This window comes from Gymnodraco acuticeps, unplaced genomic scaffold, assembly GCF_902827175.1.
Source record: "Gymnodraco acuticeps unplaced genomic scaffold, fGymAcu1.1, whole genome shotgun sequence".
In the NCBI taxonomy this organism is placed as follows: domain Eukaryota; kingdom Metazoa; phylum Chordata; class Actinopteri; order Perciformes; family Bathydraconidae; genus Gymnodraco; species Gymnodraco acuticeps.
Window position 1 is genome coordinate 1,189,294 of NW_022989942.1, and position 19,605 is coordinate 1,208,898.

The 19,605-nt window shown below is 38.7% G+C and overlaps 1 protein-coding gene across 1 annotated transcript in view; it reads left to right on the forward strand.

Moving 5' to 3' along the window:
• The window catches only part of LOC117542447 (ephrin type-B receptor 1-like), a 104,339-nt gene that overhangs the window by 70,243 nt on the left and 14,491 nt on the right, over positions 1-19,605 (forward strand). Inside the window, exons 10-17 of the mRNA XM_034210137.1 lie at positions 5,007-5,172; positions 5,676-5,781; positions 7,077-7,138; positions 7,251-7,448; positions 15,620-15,867; positions 17,844-17,911; positions 18,475-18,622; positions 19,341-19,490. Of these exons, the coding sequence (XP_034066028.1) occupies positions 5,007-5,172; positions 5,676-5,781; positions 7,077-7,138; positions 7,251-7,448; positions 15,620-15,867; positions 17,844-17,911; positions 18,475-18,622; positions 19,341-19,490 (1,146 nt within the window). The remainder of the gene's footprint in view (positions 1-5,006; positions 5,173-5,675; positions 5,782-7,076; positions 7,139-7,250; positions 7,449-15,619; positions 15,868-17,843; positions 17,912-18,474; positions 18,623-19,340; positions 19,491-19,605) is intronic.

A 19,605-nucleotide genomic window follows, 5' to 3' on the forward strand; every position in this document is an offset into this window, starting at 1 on the left:
CTGTTGATCTGACCTTGGTGTCTCAATCTTTGCCAAACGACATCACAGACTGCCTTTTATTTCAAACCTTCATTTATGAAACCTTCTTTGCCATTGCCAATGATCAAAAGATGAGAAGTGCCTGTACAGTATGTCCTTAAACCAAACTCTTGAGAACTTGGCTACTTGGTATAAGAATCAAAGGGAAAAGTCTCAAGACTTCAAGACGAACTTCTTGCAGCACCTCAAGCCAGCTGAGATATGATCTTTCCAGCGTGTTCTGGTTCTACCCTAGGGTCTCCTACTGAGCCAGTTTTGATCTGGCCAGAAATCCTTCAAGAGGATGCACCCAGGAATCATCCTTATCAGATGCCCAAACCACGTCAACCGGCTCCTTTTTATGCAAAGAAGCAGCAGATCTCTCTCCAGATGTTTTACCCTATTTAATTGGCTTGTTTTCACTGTTTTGCAAAAGAGATCAGAGAGTGAATATGATGGTAAAATGTCGCCTCACTTCTTGTCGTGTATGTCAACATCTTGAGAGCACTGGAAGCTCGTTTTGTAGCTGAATCACTTGAAGACGAGGGGAAAGAAGCTCCAATTTACTGGCTATTGTGGATGCTCCTGAAATCAAATGTCCTACTCCTCTGCTCCGTAAAAAATACTGTCCGACTGAAGCACTTTAACCCTCCAGCTGCCCTGTAGTGGACATTGTCCTTACTAGTGTGTACCAGCAGATTGAAGGTACAAAACAGTTCACTGCCAGAGTCCAATTATCAAACTATCCGGCACAAAGAATGTCAATTCCAGGTCATCAATAAGTGCCTCAGATTCAGGGGTGAAACGTGAAGGAGCTGATTGCTTTCTCCTCAAAGACTGCTGCTCCGGGACATAAAAAGAACTCCATTGAGGGGACAAACCGGGACTGCATATCTTGTCTTCTTTGTAATTGAGTCAGTGGAAAGCAATGTTTCTGGAGCTTGAAAGTTAAATTAAAAGCGTATCTATCACCCGAAGCTGAGCAAATCTTTTCAGAAGCAGAGCCAACGGCTGCGAAAACAGATAGACTTTCACTGCAAACAGATTAAAAACTAAGTGTAAAGCACCTACAAGTGTTTGTGTGAGATACTGTACACCAGAAAGAACAACATGCCGCCTCATCCACAGCCCACATTTGATTTCCTGCCATTTATCTCCTTCTTTTTTTTTAAAGAGAAGAAAATAGTTTTGGGCATTTTTTTTGGGATATCACTGCTAGTCTCTGCCTTTCATCCTTCCTTCCTTTCTAATACTGACAGTGAGTTGGTGCCTCCATAACAGATCAAATACTGAGATAACATCATAACTACAAACTGTAAAGGCTCAAGTGTATTCGCAGCTGGCTTTCTTTTATCTATTTTTCCGGTTAAAACCCTCCAAAGTCATCGAGTCCAATTGTTTTTGCAGCACACCATATGACTATCTTGTCACTGTGTGGCAAAGGGGAAGAGGAAGTGTTTTTAGTGTTACTATTGTTGTTTCTTCTCTTGGTTCATTGCGGGCTAAGTCTAATATCTTTAATCCTGTAACTAGCACTGACACAACTGTTCATTACTATATTCATTCTTATTCTAATGTTAATTATTATACTCTTTTGCATTTATGTTTTTTTTTACGCTTTTGATAACTTTTCAACTTTAAATGAAATAATAATAAATTGTATTTCTATAACACTTTTCATAGACTCAAAGTCGCTTTACAATAAGAGGAGGGTTAATAGCATAAACATTGATGTATGCTGGTATATGCATAAAGTACGAATATAATATTTTTGGTATTATATTCAAAAACATTTGATTCCCATCTTACGGTACTCACACATTTTGAAATGCTACTAAAATAGTCAACTCAGATTCACTGTCAAAGGTTTTGTATAATGAAAGCTGAGTTGCATCTTTCCTCATTCCTCTTTTTATTCATGAAATAGGATTCACAAATATATTTTGCTGTGAAATGCATGAATGCCATTATCAAAACGTGTTTTTATGTTCATGGGAAAACACTGCAGATTCAACTCTGCAGAGCTCTTGAACTGTAGTTCAAATATAAAGTGTTGACTGTCAACAGCACATAAACAACAGCGCTCAACTTAAACTTAAACTATTTAAATGTGTTCCCTCTCGTAATGTAATGTGAATCCTACCAAGAGACAACTCTTTGTTTTGTATGTACAGTATGAAGGTGATGGATCAGAAAATGCTTATATGAAACACGTAGCTTAAAAAAAAACCTTATTTAAACAAGAAATGTATGTATACAGGAGAGAGGCTCTCTAAATGTGAGACTATCCACAATATTATAGGAAATCACCTGGAAAGCTCATGCTGTGAACCCTATTTAAAAAAGAATAGAAGTACTAGGTGACCGGGGAATAATATGACAGAAAAAATAAAACCTTAACAATACAAATACATCTCAAGAGGCGGGGGGGGGTGGGCTTCATCCCATAGTTTGGTTTTAAGCAAAGTTCCAGGAAAGGATGGAGAAAAGCAGAGGGAGAGAGTTGAGCATCATGCAGCTCGGAGAGCAATTATAGTGAGTTAGAGTTAGAGTAGAGGACAGAGTGTGAAGAGCTGCACTCGCTGAGACATGCTCTGTCGCTGCAGTCTGACTGTCACTGATAAAAAACTTTCTTTGTCAAAATCAGGGCAACGGCTTTACTCTAAGTCGGCCTTATATAGTGCTGCCTGTGCTTTAACATTATTTAACATGGAAGCCAATTAAGACCAAGAATCAAAAGCTGGCCATTATGAGTTCTTTCATTGTTTCTCCTTTTCATTCTTCTTCCTTGATATACATCATAAGAAGGGAGGAATACTACATGTTTCACTGAAGACAAGCCAACCAAATGAAGCGACTAATTTTAGCTCAAATGAAGAAGTCCTCAGGGAGCGGTTTGATAAGCCTGGAGAGAGGACAGGTTTTTCTTACCAGACAGCTGAACTGTACCGCCATTTCTCCACCTTCATCCCCTCCCTCCCCTCATAGTGACTCTTTAGATAATGAGGTTTTAATGTTGTAAATTTGATATGGCACAGGGAGGCAGGATTTTCCCTCAATACTTATCTCTGGCTTCCAGACCTTCCCAGATGGGTTGCCCCCTAACCTTCTCACTGTGGCAAGCATAGAGCCCCCCTCCACCCCACTGCACACACCTTCAAATCCAAGCCCCACCACAACACACTACCCCCATTTTCTGCAGGTATAACTCTATTATTTTCTCCCAGCTCATTCTGTAGCTGTCCATGTGTTGTGTCCTAATTTGGACAGAAGACTCTGGACAGTTTTTCTACAGTATTTAAAAAGTTTAGCAATTCAGAATCAGAAACGGGTTTATTACCAGGTAGGTTGACACGTACGAAGAATTTGACTTGGTGTCGTGGTGCATACATACAAGTAAAATAAAAAAAACACAGATAGAGAACTATTTTAAGAACACTATAATAACATTAAAAAATAAGAAAAAATATAGTAAAATAAAGCAGTATTTACATTGAAATAGAATGAAATAAAATATATGCAGTAAAAAAAACAGATAAAGGATTAAATATAAAGATAAAATAAGATTATAGCCTATTGATGTTAGATACAGTACACCAAAGTACTTTGTGTACACAGGAATCACACTAGTACATCACATAAAACATCTTATTTCTTTAAAGTGCCAATAAAAATAGCCAGCAACGACATATATATAGGGGTTCCAGAAGATCAAGGGGGATGTAATTAAGATTTACAATGATAACATTAATAAAAAGACACTCATGATTAACCCATTTGTATTCATGTGCATGCCCTCCTTTGATAACACCCTTTTTCCACCCTTACACTTCCTTCCCTCCTGAACTGTTCTCCTCATCACCGTCCTCATCTCTGTTCCTCTCCTCTTCGCTCTGCTGTCTACCCCTCCACCTCCTTCAACCTCACAGCATGGATCCCTCCCCCGTCCTTTCAAGCCTTCCCCACACCATATCTGTCGTTCCCTCTGGACCGTTTCAATATTGCCGCAGTAAAAACTCTTCTCTCTTCTTATCTTAAAGAAATGGGGGAGAAGAAGCATAGAAGGACAGCGTAGCAAGATCGAGGTAAAAGGTTGTAGCTTAGCCTGATTCACCTCAGGAGCAGCAAGAGGCCCAGATGCTCCGGTAGATCTTTCTCTGTGGACAAAAACTAATTAACTGCATTATCACCCAGTTATTTGAAGGAGATGGATGAAAGAACTATGGGGAAGGTTAATCTGGACAAAATGACTGAAAGAAAACCTTTTTTTTATACTGGTGTCTTGCATTTCAAATAGTTAAGGTTGTATGTGCCGGGGCTTTGAATGATGTCCTTTTGTATTTTCCTCTGTCACCACTCTGGCTAAATGGAGGAAATGGAATTGTATTTGTGGTGCACAAAACTCTGAACAAAGTAAAAAGTAATGGCAATGTGTCTTCCCAGAAACAATGACCCAGTAACTCTGTAGAACTTACTATCACCAACTTTCATAGGGACAATTTATTCAGAACACACTACTTCCAATCTGGACGTGATGGAGAGTTGAAACTATAAAGCAGCGAAGACACAAAAAGCTTTTCAATTTTGTGTAGAGAATAAAGTAAATGTTCCATTGATTTTCTTTCAGTAGAAAGTAGTTCCAATAAAACACATTCATTCTAAGGGAATGTGGATAACTCTTGGACAATGCTTCTGGAAAAAATATTTGAGAAAAACAAAATGTAATTCACTTCCATTATCTTTCCATCTAAATTTGGAGCAACATTTTTTACTGTTGGTTTGTCACACTGAAAATGGCTGGTACACATACAAATACTAAAGACATTTTCTACAATAGTGATAGAAAAATATATTTTGTATTTGTATGTATACCAGTCATTCTCAGTGTGACAAACTAACAGATTGGAACTGGATCTGTGACTGTAGAAGTGTTATTGTCTGCCGTCTCGCTGTGAAACATATTAATCTCTTTCAATGCTTCCTTTCAGTCCCTGTCCTCATCACTGAACAGTTCAATGGTCCAGAGCAAGATTCCCAATGTGGTTCTGGAGGGTCTGAGGCCAGGGACCGGATACGTGGTCCAGGTGAGGGCCCGCACTGTGGCTGGATATGGTGCCTACAGCAAGGATATGCTCTTCCAAACGCTCACCGACGGTAAGTAGGTGGGTGGCTGGAGTGTGTGTGTGTGTGTCACTGGGGGTTTTGTGGCGGAGGGAAAACAGAGAGGAGCACTGAGAGGGGGATGTGAGATGTTTAGCAAGAGCAGTATCTCCCTGTGAAGTAATTACATCGTGTGTGTGTGTGTGTGTGTGTGTGTGTGTGTGTGTGTGTGTGTGTGTGTGTGTGTGTGTGTGTGTGTGTGTGTGTGTGTGTGTGTGTGTGTGTGTGTGTGTGTGTGTGTGTGTGTGTGTGTGTGTGTGTGTGTGTGTGTGTGTGTGTGTGGTGTGTGTGTGTGTGTGTGTGTGTGTGTGTGTGTGTGTGTGTGTGTGTGTGTGTGTGTGTGTGTGTGTGTGTGTGTGTGTGTGTGTGTGTGTGTGTGTGTGTGTGTGTGTGTTAAAACAAGCCTTGTAAATTACATGTTAGCAAGGGAAACTGTATTTTTCAAAAATATAAAAAATGTTATATATTTTCAATGTGTCTGTGTGTTTTTTTTGTAGATGAGTATAAGTCAGAGCTTGGACAGCAGCTCTCTCTGATTGCAGGCTCTTTAGTTGGTGGAGTGTGTATCGTATCATTGGTTGCTATTGGCATCATCTGTACCAGGTAACACACACACACACCTACATACTGTCCACCCAAACACACACAGATACACATGCTGCATTCACGTGTTTGCCTCACGTGTTTGCCTGTTACATACTTTACATAATTGTAATTGTCAAAATGTCCGTGATCGAGGTATTAAATATGTTTTGACGTGATTGGATTTAATAGCAATATTTAAAAAAAGTTTTTAATGTGTGAAAAACAAATCATTGAAAATATAAGGGTGACGACCAGACTATTAAAAGTGTAAACGCTCAGTATCCCAACCATTTATTGGCCCTTTTGGACAGAAAACATGTTGATTGCCGAGTAGGAAAAGCCATTACAACGTGACAGAGACCAAGCATGCACAGCTACAGGACCCTGAAGCAGTAGCAGCTAAATTGGAATGCTAACCAAGTTAATTTAAGATTGTGAGGAGGATTCCTTATTAGAATATTATATTATAAATATTGTCATGGGATAATGACTGAGCCACATGATCAGGTTGACAGGTAGTAAATGTAACTTGAGTTTAGAATTGTATTATATTTATAAATACTTTTTCCCAAAGTCAAGAATGATCTTATACATTAGTCATGTATTGGGTTTTGTCTGGTGTATTTGGTCAGCTTTTTGTTACAGTAAACAACATTTATTTTCATTTTTTTATTCATAAGTAAATAAACTAGATTTACATACTGCTGCATGCTGTACATGTACTCATTAAATAGGACTGTTATAGTAGATTTATCTTAAAATGTATACGGTAATGCATATGAAATGGCATATGTAGGAAAAAGTATTCCTTAGCTTCCTTTTAAAAAATGTCAATTTGTTTATGATTCGTAGAAAACACAATTCTAAATGTAAGGCTTTGCATTTAAATAATGTATTTTTTATTCCCCAATGGTTTCAAAGTAGATCAGGAATTATAAAAAATACTACAAAGTTTCTGTGACCCCATGACCTGCCACCAACAGCTAGTGAAAGGCTGTCTCTATCTTCTTGTGTGCGTCTATTGTGAAGTTGACACATACAACAAAAACACAGTGCATTTATTTGGTTCCATTCTCGTATGAAAGCACGGGACCAAAGCTGACAACACAGTAACAAGTAACAAGCAACCAAATACTAATGCATTCCTAAAAGTCATTTTTCTTGTCTTAAGCAGATTTCTTTTGACATAAAGGAAGACTTTATTTTGAACCCCATCTCAGCTGAAGAGAAGACAACCAATTATATTTCTAACTTTTCTGCAACCTTTTCTTCTCAATCCCCCCAAACCGCTCTTGTGTTATTCCTGTGTGCAGGAGGAGGCAGTTGAAGGAGAGTGTGTACGGTGACAAGCTGCAGCAGTACAACGCAGGAGGAGGTACGACCAGTGCTGACACTTTAATGAGCTCCAGCTTTAAAAATGCTTACACACCAACTTCCAAAACAGTGTTTATATTTCACTCTCTTTGACTTTCTTATTTTCTCCTCAGAGGTGACAATGAGGCCGGACATGTTCAGCGGGCCAACCCCTACTGTGACCTTTCCCACAATGTCTGATGGTCATAGTTCACCGGGGGTCAAGATCTACATTGACCCCTTCACCTATGAGGACCCCAACGAGGCAGTAAGGGAGTTCGCCAAGGAAATCGACCCCTCCTGTGTCAAAATAGAGGAAGTCATCGGATCAGGTAGAGACTTTCATAGATGTAGTGTCTCTCATGTACTTCCTGATGGAGATAAAAGCTAAACTCAACAAAACCCCTGATTTGATAACCATGATTATTTCAATGTGTGTCAAATATTACTGTTCCTTCATTCTATTTGTTCACAGCTTAAGATAGAATGAGAACAAAAATATAGTTCATATTCATACCGCTTTGAAGGGAACGTTATAAAAGTAAACCGTGGTTTCCTCTAATGAGACCAACTGTCACTTGAAACAGCAGTTACTGTAAATGAATGAATTTATTCAGCGTTTGTGTCAATAAGAAAGATCTGGAAAAAGTGCTATTCCAAATTATTATTTTGCCTTATTTTTTTCCTTTGAAGTCAGGAGAGATGTTTTATTCATGCTGAAAACTTTCACAGGAATAAATTAAAACGGTCTTCGTGCATTCTCTTTGGCTTTCTGAGCTGAACTGTAAAAATGATGTGTGATGTTCGGCAAACGGAGAAAAGTTGGATGTGAAATGGAGTCCCAGAGCATCCTCTGAAACAGTTTTTAAGGGAGCACCGTGTTAGCTGTTCGGTTGGAAAAAGGATGAAAACAAGAAGGGCACTCGGAAAGCTTGGTGGTCGTAGGAGAAAAATAATGTGTGTATCCTCGTATTGATTCCGATCTTAAGCAACATTTCATATTCTTCCCCTTTCCAAGTTTAATGAAAATCGGGTCTGCAGGTTTTTCTATAACCCTGCTAACAAACAAACAGAAAAACATAATGTCCTTGGCGGAGATAATAAGAAACCAAAAATAAGGACACATTTTACAGCTGCTAAGATCAAAAGCCTTATTTTAGCAACAGATCCCTGCATACTGAATCTATGCAACATCTTCAATCATTTCACTAACGATTTATTGTCTCCAAGGGGTCCAAGTTAGATGCTAAACACACTCACTTTTTAGCATAACATTCATAAAAAACGTAATAGAATGCATAAAACATCAAGAACAAATATGTAAAAATATGCTAAAACCCACCAAACAAGGTCATAAATATGATCACAAAATTCAGTGTGCCTCCATTTAAACCAGAGGAGCATCCACTCATCACCATCCAATCAGTTTTACAGGTACATGTGTTAAAAGAAACAACTTCTCAGATACAACTTTTTTTCAATAATGAAATTGCATTGAAATTTGGGATTACAAAATACTAGAGAATATCATTAAACTCTGTAGGTGATATTAATACTTAATGTGGATTATTGCATCAAATGTGTGATAACATTTCAAGGTCTTAAAGTCATAGCCATATATCATTCATCTCCATGTTACATTTTGAACTCTTTAACACGCAGCTCAATGCCACTCAGTACAGGGGCAAAGTCACTGAACTGCCTCAGAGCATCAGACTCCTAAAGGCCACGGCTCAGTCAGTACTTTTAAGACTTCATTTAAAATATTAACTAAGCTGGGTCCCTGCATTGGGACCTAATCTTGTAGTCCTGTCCTTGTTTGAAAATCAAATCTATTATTATTCTAGTTTGTATTGCACTCATGTTTTTTTTAAATAGATTACCACAGACATTTTCGCATATAGAAAGTCGACAGAAACAACGTATTAAACATGATAGAGATAGTGTAATTTAATTACCTAAAAAAGGTTATTATCATTGTTGGGGCAGTTACTCAAAGAACGCATTACACACTACTAGTTACTTTAGAAAAAAGTATCCCTTACTTTACTTATTAGTTACTCACTGCTGAAAGTATTTAGTAACATTACTTTTGGATTACTCTTTAATCACCTGAGATGCAACATAAATCAGATGAGAAATAATAAAATGAAGTTAAACCTCATGTATGCCGGATCAGCACAAATCCTTAATCTAATAAAGACAACACAATACCTCTGTTTTCTGCTCTTTGTTTGAACATCAGCCGTGTTTTCTTTAGCTCAGTTTCATCATCATAACACTGGTCCAGGTTGCTTGCAAAAGTGTTCCTGTCTGATGGCGGCTGCCCGTTACGTATTTCTTGCTCGATATGTTTCAGAAAGTTCACCGAGGAAACCATGGATGTAATAATGAAACAGGCAACATTTCCTCCACGATGTTTGCTGCGCCTGTTTATCTCTGCTATGTGAAAAGGGACGTTTGATATCATTTTGTGTTCTCCCATTATGCAGATAGTCGAAGACATTAAATGTAACGCAAGTAACGAGATAATTTTGTGCGTAGTCACTGTAATGTAATTACTGCTGAACCAACAATAAAGCGTTACACTACTGCGTTACAGACAGATGTAATCTAATTACTGTAACGCGTTACTTTGTAGCGAGTTATTCCCAACATTGGTTATTATTAAGTATATAGTTCAAGATCTTGTGCAGATCATTTTGAATAATTAGGGATATGTGAGTCATACCCTAAACCAGTGGTTCTCAAAGTGGGGGGCGCAGAGGTATGCCAGGGGGGCGCGAGAGACCAAGAGGAAAAATGGTAATAAATAAATCATAATTTCAAAAATTATTGATTAGAAAATAATATGATGCAGTACAGTACTATTACGTCTGGGTCTCTGTGTTTCATTAAAGCTCGACTCTGTGTGTGTGTGCGGAACGAGCCATTTTGTGTGCGCGAGCGAAAGAGAGATACTGGAGATATATAATAATCACACATTAGTCATATTTGTTATGAATAGTCATTGATTAAATAGTAATGCAATGGTAGTCCCAAAAACAGTTCCTGTCGTCGGAAAAGCACAGACGGACGTCACACTTGCTGCGTTGCATGTTTGTGAAAAATCAGTATTGGGACTGATAAAATATTTTTGCAGCCAGCGATATCTGTCACAGGGCTTGGTGTGTTTATTTGGTTGGGGCTCGATGTCCACATAATTGGGTTGTTGGTTTTCTTTGTCCACTTGTCCACAGGCATCTTCATCTGCCTCTTATTCACTCATAGCAGTGTCACTGTCCTCTGATTCCTTCTCAAAATCACTTTCTCCTTTTTTGTATGGCATCACATCCTGCACACTGAATCCAGGACCTCTCTTTGCTGGTGGCATTCTGAAATGGAAACATTAAGGCGAGACACGGCAGGCAAAAACATCGTTTTTCAAGTACTGGTCAATTTTGAGATTTTGTGCTATTTTGATTCCATAACATGTTTTCTTTCAGGCTTTTGGAAGGAAAACGTACAAAATACACATTTAAGTGTTTATTTTACTATAGTTTGTCTATTTGCGTCTGTAGATTTCTCCTAAATTCACCAAAAGTTAGCATTCAAACGTAACATAAAGTACCGCGACCGCTGTGTGCACCATGTCAACAGAGGTATCGCTGGAAAGCTCCGTCTCTCCTGCACAATCTCATCGGATCCAAATATGGTCATTTCCTTTGTATCAGCAACCAATCGTGAAAGCACAAAGGGGTCTTAAACCAAGAAACGAAATCTCATTGGCTGGTGTCAATTTCTGACAACGTGATTCGTTCAGATGCGTCACGTGGTGTGCTAAAACACTTCCTGGTTAACTTTCAGCTAGAAATTGAAATCTCAAAATGCCAAAAGAACGGCGAAAAAAACGTTCACAGAGAAGACGACAACAATTGTCACTTGCACGAAGCAAGGTTATAAAAAAAAAAATGACCCTGAACATGAAATACCTTCACGGAGTGCGTCGATGCGCAAGCTGTCATCCAAAGAACAGGAGGGTTTAGCTAGCGCCTCACTGCAATCTTTAAAGGTCGTTTTCTCAAAATGAGTTTTTTCTCCTACTCTGAGTTCGAAATGTCAACTTCAGTAGCACGTACATACACCAAACCTTCCAGTTATATTCCTATCAATATTATGAAGGTTTTTACAGAAGGGTTTGTTCATATATAATTCATAGCCTGAATTATACAACATTGTATACCTAAAAACATGGCGACAATGGATATTTTAGGGCTGTTGACAGTATTTTCTGATTTATGGAGTGATAAAAAGAGTTATCCAATAACCCTTCTGTAAAAGCCTTAGATACTAATATGACTACAAAATGAAACAAGAATTTTGAATCTGGCTATATCCAAAGTTCAGATTTCGATTCCTGAAATGTGTTAAAATATGTGCATATTTAATGAGATAATGGTAATTTGCATATTTAAACATGCTATTTCAGAAAACTTGTAATACAAAAGACAATTGCCTTATTGTAAGTAATTAACTGGAGAAATTTCTAGCTGATACCTTTAAGTTAAAAAATGTACCCTATTCACCTGGGGTGTCTCGCCTTAATTAATAAATATGTATCAATAATACATATGGTTATTATATTGTATTAGATTACCTGAAGGAATAGATAGGGTGGTGGAACAAGTGTTCATTCTGTCTGGCTTAGCCTATTATCACACTAAAAGGAATGCATGCACCACCCCCTTCCAGGTGTCCCGATCATCTGAATCCTATTTACATTGTACACTTGAGTCACACAATACTACCTGGCTTAGCCTATTATCATAATAAAAGGAATACCTACACCCGCACATGCAGGTCAACCAGTTCAACAAGTCACACAATACTGTCTGGCTAATGATAATAGGTTAATTATCATACTAAAACATTTCAGAAATAACTGTTTCTGCCAGAACCAGAGAAGAGTTAAATGTATTTTTTGAAACTAATTAACTGATAAGATACAACTAGAGTTTAAAATATTGCTAGAGATATAATTTCACATACTGCTATCAGAAATAATGTATTAATGTATTCAATGCTGGTCTTAATTCAAGGACACATTTAGAACTTAGTTATAGTGAATTATCAAAGACATTATATTTATATTTGTTTTTTATTTCCATATGTGAACATATAAGAAGGGCAATGACAGGTGCACATGCACCTTTTGACTACCACACTGACCCAGGTATGTAATATTGCAACAAAGGCATAAGCTGCTCCAAATCAAATTTGATGAATGTATTCCACAAAAACTGAATATGTACATGTTCTAGACATTGTAATAATGACAACAAAAATATCTTAATTTAATCTGACAACTCCAGACCAATAAAACAAAGAGATGTTGCTCGTTTGAAGATTCGGAAGTTGTGTGAGTGTATGGCCAGAGGGCAGGACCTATAAACACATTTAATACCCAATAGCATTGTGAGGCTGAACAAAAGGACCTTTTGACTATGTAAATGTTTTCTTAAAAAAACATTTGCTCACTTTTTTTACTTAAAAGTACTGTTGTAAAATTACAACCGGGGGCTTTACAGGGTTAACTGTAAAGTCATCCCCCAATTACCTTATAACTTTTGTGTTCTACTTTGGCCCAAAATCAACCAATCTCAAATGGCCATGGCGCTCGGGCTGGTAAAGGTCACAACCAGATTCAGACCCTCACCGCTGAGAGTAAGAGCTTTGCTCTATTGAGTCACTCTGAGAGGCTTTCCGTAATCCCTCCGTTTCTCGCTTTATTTCTCTCAGGGAAAGGTCTGTCACCTCAGCCAGAGGTGACAGAGGAGGGATGAGAACGACGGGGAGGGAGAGGAAAATATCAGCCTGTGTGATATGAAATGTGGTCGGACTTTGAGCCCTTAAACGATTTAATCTCTCCCATCCAGCTGCGATAGAAAGTAAAAGTGTATCCGCAGCTCCTCCTTCCTCTCTCCGACGGTCTCCTTTTTGTTCTTCTTTCTCTATTTCTTTGATACTTCCTCTTATCTTCATCTCTCTCTGTGTAATTCAGCGCCTCTGGAGTTTTAGAGTTTGTTTGCGTATAGAGAAATGCTAAAACAAAGAATCAAGGGGGAACAACACATTGCGGAGGGAAGATAAAAGAATAGATCACCCTAAGGAGATGATAAAAATAACTCACCTCACTCCCTCCTCCTCTCCCTCTTTTCCACTCTCCTTATTACTATCACTCACATTGTAAGAACTGTGATTCATCAAAAAGCACTTTATTTAAATCCTGAAACACTTGAATTTATGGAGGACCAATGATATATAACCTGACAGGCCTTATTTAATCACAGTGTGTCTTGAGATACAGTGGATTCAAGACAACATTTTGGAATAAAAAACAGGAATATTTTTTCGAATTCTCATCTCCTCCTCGATTGAATCTATTTCAGAGGAAAAGAAAGTGAGATGTCACCTGAACATGCCTTTTTCTTTTTGCTGTTTTCATTCCTCTGTCTATTTCTCCATTCTTCTTCCCCTCTTTTTGCATATCATCAACACTGTCTGATTTCCATCCTTCAGTCTTTCTTTATTCCCAACACACTCGTTCTATTCTCCTTCCTTCTCTTCCCTCCTTCCCTCTCTCCTTCAGCTGTGTTTTAATGAGCGGTGAGATGTGGAGCAGAGATCACAGTGAGACAGGACGACACAGCCTGTCATCCAATTCCCATCACTCATCCATTATTCACACATGATTTATATCTCTGAGATGAGGACTTTTATTTTGAAGCGATATTCAATTTTCATGTCCCCAAGCAGCATATGGCTGCATTTATTTTTACAAAAGACATCTGTTTCTCCAGCTCTGTAGGACATGTTCTGCACACTGAGTTGAAGAGTTCATATTTTGTAACCAACCATGACCAACCAATTAACAGATCAACATCATTGCTTTAGAAAGCAATAAAGGAAGAGACACGACGAAGATAACCTCCTGGAGCTTTTAGTTTAACAGTCCACAACAACAAAACTAAACTATGGAAGGAAATGTGAGGAACACTAAGTATCATGAAATAGAATATTATTTTTCACACCATGGCAGTTTCCCCTCCACACTTTTTGATGTTTGTTGTGAACATAATGCATGCTGGGACACTGCACTGATGCGTCCAACCAAGCGGCAACCTCTGGGGTCTGAAAAATAAAGCCAGTGTGAAGTGGCTCAAATCGGCATTCTTACTGCCAGCAGAGGTCAACTCCAATTTCCGATTGTCCTATTGTATGGAAGTCTATGAGAAAACTGCCCTTTTGCTTACTTGAACTGTTACTGCAGTTATTATTTGTAGGACAAAGTGATGTTCTAAATTGCTAGTTTAAAGTATGCATTAATACAGAATGATGTTCATTTTGTAAATGATGGTTTATAATAAAAATTAGATGATAAAGCAGCAAAGGCTTTACTTTTTTATTGATATGTTGCCGTTTTTTTCCCGTATTTTTGACTTACAACTTTAACCCCTTCCAATATGTGTTTTCAGCTAATTAAGTTACATTTTGGGTTTGAACTCCCCTTTCTCTTCTCTCATTGCCATTCCTCTTTTCCATTTAAAGTTAACAACCTTTTGTAATACTATGAAGGTCTGAACATGCCCACCTTTATCCCTGTATTTGAATGACAATGACGGCCTATATGATTGTCAGCCTTCCAGTGTTACCGTTCGGAAAAACAGGAAAGCATTGTCTGACGATCGAGTTCTGATCAATAATAATAACACAAACTTAGTCGTCAATAACTCTGATGATATCATTACTGTATAATGAAAGGTTGTAATACTGTAGAGTAAACATTATAATAGTCCTATCTGACTCCTGCTCACTTCTCAGGCAGCAAATGCCTACTAACCTGCATAGCTAACAAAAAAGATGGTATCCTATGTGACCACAACAAAATAAAATTGATGTTTCAGGGCACATGAACAGGGGTAGAAAATGCTTTTGACAAATTAAACTGCAGGCACGGATTAACCTTTGTTTTATGTAAAAATGTATTTCATTACAGTTGCTTGCTGCCTTTGTTTAACCCAGATCAGATGCGGTGTGCAAAGCCAAATACCTTCACAATTATAATGGCATTGTCCCTTTTATCTTGTTTGCCACCTTTGCTACAAACCTTTTCTTCCCCTGAGACGAGCTTTTGAGGGGATTCAACTCTGTTGTTCTTTTGGTCTGCAAAAATACCATCAATGTCCCCTTGAGCAAAGCCCCCGACCTCAATCTGCTCGAGCAAAGCTGCTCAGATCAGTTTGAGCGTGCAGAGAGCAGCTCCCACCACTGAGAGTGTTTATGTGTTTAACACCTCTCTGCTGTAAAGGACAATATGCTGCTTCTGGTCTCATTGAAGGGGGATTTTAATAATGAATGCTCACTAAATGGTTTGAACATCTGAACAGTCATAAACTGTATGTGTATACTGTACCTTTTTTAATTTGCTCTTAGACAGGATACTTTAATTTCATGTTTTCCTCAGGTGAGTTTGGGGAGGTGTACAAAGGTCGCCTGAAGCCGGTCGGGAAGAAAGAGATTCCTGTGGCCATAAAGACCCTGAAGGTCGGCTTCTCTGAGAGGCAGAGGAGGGACTTCCTGTCCGAGGCATCCATCATGGGCCAGTTTGACCAACCGAACATCATCAGACTGGAGGGCGTGGTCACCAAGAACAGGCCCACGATGATCATCACAGAGTTCATGGAAAACGGAGCTCTTGATTCATTTCTCAGGGTAAAAAACACACATCTGTACACACAGATACAAACAGATATAACCATTTTAACAGTGTACTGCTGCATGTTATGTTATATTGAAACAAATATATTTTCTTAATTTCTTTTTTTATGTTGTGCAGAGGAAGGGCAGAAATAATTACTCTGCTTGAACCACAAATCACAAACATCGGGAATGCAAGGAGGCAAATCTAATCAGAAATTATAAATAAAAATACATGATATATACATTTATTTTTGAAATAGATAAGACATGTTTAAAACAATAGCTTATGTTATAACATTGATAAAAAGCTTCTTTTAAATATATGTTAAGAGAAGCTTTTGAAAGTCCATCCAATAAAAGAATGAATATTGTACTAAGCTTGATCTAAACGTCTATAAAACAGTTGAGTTTGACATTTAATTCTTGATCTCGGAAACAGCTAGCAGACTTATATTTGAGTATTTGTGAGCTTCACACAGTCCTCATCAGCAAATTGAGCTTGCTGTGCTGCCTTGGATTTGTAAAAGAGTACTTGTAGGATTTATTTATCAAACATTTTACCACCTTATTTTGGACCTTTACATTTTGTCAAATTTTCCTCATCAGCATTTTTAGTCTTATGGTACGAATGAAAGCACCGTAATGAGCTTGGGAGTTATGAGACAGCACTTTTACATTCTTTCCAACACAAGGTTGTATACAGTAGGTGTCATTTTTCAAACAAATTAAAGGTGTTGAAGAACATATGTATGAATAATGAAGAGACCATTAACATCATGTTTGTGAAATAGTTAAGAAGCACTTAAATACTGTACGTGTTCATATAATGTTCTTGCCGAATCTATGAGCACATTTATCTTTGGTCAAAAATCACATAAAGTACAATCCAAACGGAAACAAAGTTGAGAAGGAATGGGTTTTTTCAAGAAAAGACAGTAAATCCTCTTCTCCTCCTCTCTCCCTTCCTGGGCTCCTTCCTCCTCTTCCTGCACGTCTGTCTGTCAGTGTGTCCGTCCCTTTGATCCTTCCCTCCTTTCCTTTCTTCATGTTTGGTCCCCTTTTGACTCAGAAATCATCCGCGGACTCATTCACGCACACACATTGATCGATCACAATGGTGTTGCTGTCCTTGCGTGACCATCTTGCAGCCTCAAGACCCAGAGGGGTGTGTGTGTGTGTGTGTGTGTGTGTGTGTGTGTGTGTGTGTGTGTGTGTGTGTGTGTGTGTGTGTGTGTGTGTGTGTGTGTGTGTGTGTGTGTGTGTGTGTGTGTGTGTGTGTGTGTGTGTGTGTGTGTGTGTGTGTGTGTGTGTGTGTGTGTGTGTGTGTGTGTGTGTGTGTGTGTGTGTGTGTGTGTGTGTGTGTGTGTGTGTGTGTGTGTGTGTGTGTGTGTGTGTGTGTGTGTGTGTGTGTGTGTGTGTGTGTGTGTGTGTGTGTGTGTGTGTGTGTGTGTGTGTGTCTAGAAGAAGGTTTTCTCTGCAGAGGATTAGGCTAGAGGAGCATCAAAAGCTCAGTTTGATGCACAAAGTGAATTAAAAGACACACACACACCACTTCTACTGCAACTATGTCAGCAGGGATGTCAGTGATGTTTATAAGAGAGTAAAATAGCTAAAAAGGTTCTGGGTTTCGTCAACATGTCTCGTAACAACAACAAGCCTGCAGCTCCTGAAGATATGTGTGCTTTCTGTTGGTTTTTCCATCTTCTGCTGGATAATCTTTGGGTTGCTTTTTAAATAAATGTCTGATATAACCTCAAATTCTGTTATTGAATAAGACTTCAGATTAACCACTTTTAAATGTTTGTAACATGAAACTGTCATCTGGTTTGAAAGAGGTGCTTTAATTCCTTCAGAAATGGTTAAATCTCCTATCATGACTTATTATGTGTAATACTGAATTGAATTTGATGTTCTTCAAATAACTAATATGAACACATTCTGATAAAAGAAACAAAAAAACAATCCTGTCACTCTTTATGGTTTTACAGCAAAATGATGGGCAGTTCCCAGTGATCCAGCTGGTGGGTATGCTGAGAGGCATCACGTCTGGAATGAGGTACACACACACACACACACACACACACACACACACACACACACACACACACACACACACACACACACACACACACACACACATGTTATTGTTAAGATGAAGAAGAAACTATTTTCAATCATGTAAAATAAGGTTTTTAAGTTACAATACCAATTCTACCATATTGAGATTTCATGTGAATATAAAAGGCTGTCTGATCATGTGTTCTACTTAATCTGACATCAGCAGCTGGAAATATGTCTTTCTCTCACACACAAAAACACACACATGAACACACATACTTGTCAGGCTTTTCAGCTTGAAACACTGCTCTCTCTCTCACACACATACACACACACGCACTTTAGATCCTATCTGTGTTTTACTGCAGGTATCTGGCTGTGATAACACACAAACGTGTACATGTACACAGACATAAAATCCCTTTCCTATTTGATCAAAGGTGGCTGGCAGTGATAACAAACACGCACACACACTAAATCCCATTAGCTTTTTATAGTAGCCCAGGTAGCTGGCGACGGATAACACACACATCGGAACAATAAATCCTTTTGATGTTCCAGGTACCTGGCGGAAATGAGTTATGTTCACAGGGACCTGGCTGCTCGGAACATCCTGGTGAACAGTAACTTGGTGTGTAAGGTGTCTGACTTTGGATTATCACGATATCTGGAGGAGGACACCTCTGACCCGACCTACACCAGCTCACTGGTGAGGACCCACACACTCACACGGGGGAAATACATGTGCCCTTGTGAATCACTGATGCTAAAATTCCTTTCTTTAAAAATAAACAGCGGTGATTGTATAAATGCAGCAAGATTTAATACAAAAGTGACATCATTGAGTATTAAACCAAAAGAAACACAAACTTTGTCATAGTTACTATTATATTATGACATTTTAAATGAGCGAGACAGGTAATGTAGAAAGTAAGTCAGAAGCTAAAAGACAAGGATATTGTAGCAATAATTCATTAATACATTTTCCTTCATCTTAAATATACCATTTCATTTTACGCACAAGGTGACTGTTGATACAATAAATGAGAGTGAAGCCTAGTCAAAACCAACCTGTAGAAACCTTTCCTTTCTTTGACTCTAGATCAGCACAATGTCTTCACACTTTATAAAAAAATAGTGGGATAGTTGTATGTTAACCTTCTTACTACAGGCTCAAACACCTGCTTTGTCTTCATTTATAGTTTTCTTTCAGTACTGTTTGCTATCTCTTTGCGTTTCAAAACAGTATGCATTCACATACATGTCTCTGTATTTTTCTCGATGACCATAATGTTAATATTTAGTCCTCACCTGGAGGTTTATGACATGCTGCCTGTGGCCTCTATTTAGTACTGTGCCATGAGTGTGGAGCTTTACATTCCAAGACTTCGCATCACTTACCCTCGCTTTTTTCCTTTCTCTCACAGGGAGGTAAAATCCCAGTGCGCTGGACGGCCCCGGAGGCCATTGCATACAGGAAGTTTACGTCGGCCTCAGATGTCTGGAGTTACGGGATAGTCACCTGGGAGGTGATGGCATACGGAGAGAGGCCTTACTGGGACATGAGCAACCAAGATGTGAGTCACTGCGTGCGTGCGTGCGTGCGTGCGTTGGTGCGTTGGTGCGTGGGTGCGTGCGTTGGTGCGTGCGTGCGTGCGTGCGTGCGTGCGTGCGTGAGCAACACAAAGATAG